At 37.3% G+C, this 2,957-nt stretch overlaps 1 protein-coding gene across 1 annotated transcript in view; it reads right to left on the reverse strand.

Moving 5' to 3' along the window:
* Positions 1–471: 471 nt before the first annotated feature.
* LOC107104538 (protein NLRC3-like) overlaps positions 472–2,957 on the reverse strand; it is a gene marked incomplete at its 3' end in the record, with an annotated part of 18,189 nt that continues 15,703 nt past the window's right edge. The window contains exon 2 of the mRNA XM_015404550.1: positions 472–654. Within this exon, the coding sequence (XP_015260036.1) occupies positions 472–654 (183 nt within the window). The remainder of the gene's footprint in view (positions 655–2,957) is intronic.

A 2,957-nucleotide genomic window follows, 5' to 3' on the forward strand; every position in this document is an offset into this window, starting at 1 on the left:
ACATGGCTCCAACCCTCTCTGACAGCTGTCAGATTAAAGAGGACAGGTTCTCTCTGACCCGGTCCAAAAGAACAGCAGCTTCAGGACAAAGCTGAGGAGGAGGAACCTGCTGCTGCCATCAAGGTTTTATTGTTTTTAAGCTTTTATTGTTGTCTTCTTAAACATTATTTTTCATTATATTTGTTCCAACATGTTTTTGGTTCTGGTTCTACTCCAGAGGAACCAAACACTATTCTAGATGTAAAGATATACATAAGAAATGAGAAATAAAGCCATCTTATCTCGTCTTACCGTCTGAATCTTTCCCAAATCAAACTGAAACATCTTCATTACTCAACATCATTTCACTAAGTCTACTAAATTTTTTCATCACAACAAAACATTTTACAGTTTGAACAACAGGAAAATAAAGTTCAATATTTGATGATGATGATGATGATGATGATGTTTGAATAAACAGAGAAAACTCACCTCAGTTTCTTCACTTTGCAGATTGAACTCTCCAGTATCTCACACAGACGCTTCATTCCAGAGTCTCCAAAAGTTTCCTCTCCTCTGATCTCATCTATTATCACTTCAGTCAGATGAAGGTTGAACTTCAGAGCTGAGGCCACAATTTCACAGTCAGCCTTATTGAGAGAACAGCCACCAAGTCTGTGATTAGAGGAGAAATAAAGACAGTTGTAATGAAATCAGACAATATGGATGATAAACACAGACTAAAACATGATGATCAAACAGTGATGTCATCATCTGATGAACATCTGCTCTCCACATCAAGGCCCAAACCTCTAGGAGGAGACAGAGCGTTTGGGTCTGGAATGGGCAGAAGGTGACCCTCTAAGACACGCCCCCTTCTCATTTGGATAATGAGGCAGAAATAAATAGAGTTGAAGAAATAAAGAGGGTAAAAAATACAAATGAGGAATAAAAGAGACAAAAATATTATATCATGCACATAAATACCTAAAAACTAAGTAATAAATAAAAACAGTTGAAGACTAAGGGACAAAAAATAAATAAGGTAATTATTACAAAGGCGAATAAATAAAGAAGCTTATTTAAAGAGATATATACATTTATGTCTCACTGTATAATTTAAATTCGACCTGCATTTATTAGTTTATTGTATTTTGGGGGGTAGCTTATTTAAGCTTATTTATTTATTGAGGATTTATTTAGTTGTGCATTTATTTTTAAATATGGCAGAGTTGGTCCTCCATACAGACTCACCCCTGAAAAATGAAAATGGGGGCGAGCATGTACAGTGGGTCCTGTTTGGAAATGGACACTTCACTCACGCTTTCCGTATTTCACGAATTGAGTGAAAAACATGTGACTACTATAGCCACTAGGAGGCAGTCTGAGTCCAGGTTGAGGGTTCGGTCCCAGCTGTGGCTGAGTTTATTATTGTTGCCTTAAATGTTTTTCTATTTTTTTTTATCACTTGATGGCCTATGATATCAAAAATTGTACAATAACTTATTTACCTTATTTATATATTTTACGGATACTAGCCTATTATGCTGTTTGACACGTAATATTTATTTTATGGCATCTTTCTTTTATTTAGATCAGTTGATGTGCGCTCATCCTTTCCAAGGAATTACATCAGACCATATAGACCATATGCTAGCCTTTCTATCATGTCATCCCATTCCAGTGTTCTGGGTAATAAAATCTGTTTATATAGTCTGAAAATATATCACACCTGCAAGCTTACATTAAGTTTCCACACGCAGAAATCCTGCAGCATTTAAACAATTCGAGCGTGAAGTTAGAACTAATTTTCCTTCCGCCATATGCAAATGATTTGACTGTTACCGTCCCACATATAGTTCAGACTAATAAGCGCATGGCGATTACTACGCCACGACGGTAGTGATGAGGCTGGCATGTTAACAAAGATGGCTGCCCCCGGTAAGTTGCGGCGTGGATCGGATGATAAAGATAAAAATCCTGCTTGCTGCATGCACATAGTAAATAATTGTATCGAAAATATCTGTGTTATAACTAGGGCTAGATGGGACACCTCAGAAAAATCGCAAGAGTGGATATCGCTGAAAGGGAGAGAGTGCAATGCAGTGTTGTCAATCGCACACACCTTGGTAGGGAGTACAATGAACTGGAAACACTTCTCTACTATCGTCCCTCCTGTTTCAAACGGCTTACAGACAAACTGCAAATGTTCTACGCCAGAAAAAGACAGCAACAAACACAACAATCAGCTGGCAACGGTGAGTGCATTCACATTATTGTTAAGATCTTGTGTAGCCTCCATAAAGCTGAATATAGGTCATCAATCATACATTTTATGTGCCATCATCATGATCATGAACCATATTACATACCTAGTGCATGTGTATTTTTCAATTGGCCTAAAAAGGCGGCAGGCAAGACATGTATATGTTGTGGAATTCTTTGAATCATTGTCAAAATCTTAGCCTGCCACACAAAGATTGTCCTTCTGATCATGCTTATACTGATAATTAATGACACAAATATATAAAGTGAAAAAGTGTGGGGTAGCAAATAAGACTACACTACAGTGAATGCTGTTGTTTGGCCTTTGAATTTGTAATGAAAAAGTGCATGGATCTTAATGGCAAACAGTTTGTTTTGTTCTATAGTACAGCTTGAGTTAGTGAATGATTTAACCGTTGAGAATGATGGCTGAAAGCTATTCATGATTACATCTTCAATTAAATCTTTACTGGGTATTTTTGTTTTATTTCCAGATAGTGCTGGTCCTTCTCCAAAGAGATTGCATTCAAAAGATGACATACATGGCAATTCTACCTGAAATCTGTTTGATTTGCAAGAGGAAGGACCATTTCATTACACGCCAGGGGAAAAGAGTGAAGGACAAGTTAGCTAAAGCAAAAACAGCAAATTGTGGTAGGTTTATATCTTATATTGTACTTGGTGTGCCAGTCATTGTCGTGCTCTGCAGGCAG

This window comes from Cyprinodon variegatus, unplaced genomic scaffold (assembly GCF_000732505.1).
Source record: "Cyprinodon variegatus isolate N-32 unplaced genomic scaffold, C_variegatus-1.0 Scaffold1784, whole genome shotgun sequence".
NCBI lineage: Eukaryota > Metazoa > Chordata > Actinopteri > Cyprinodontiformes > Cyprinodontidae > Cyprinodon > Cyprinodon variegatus.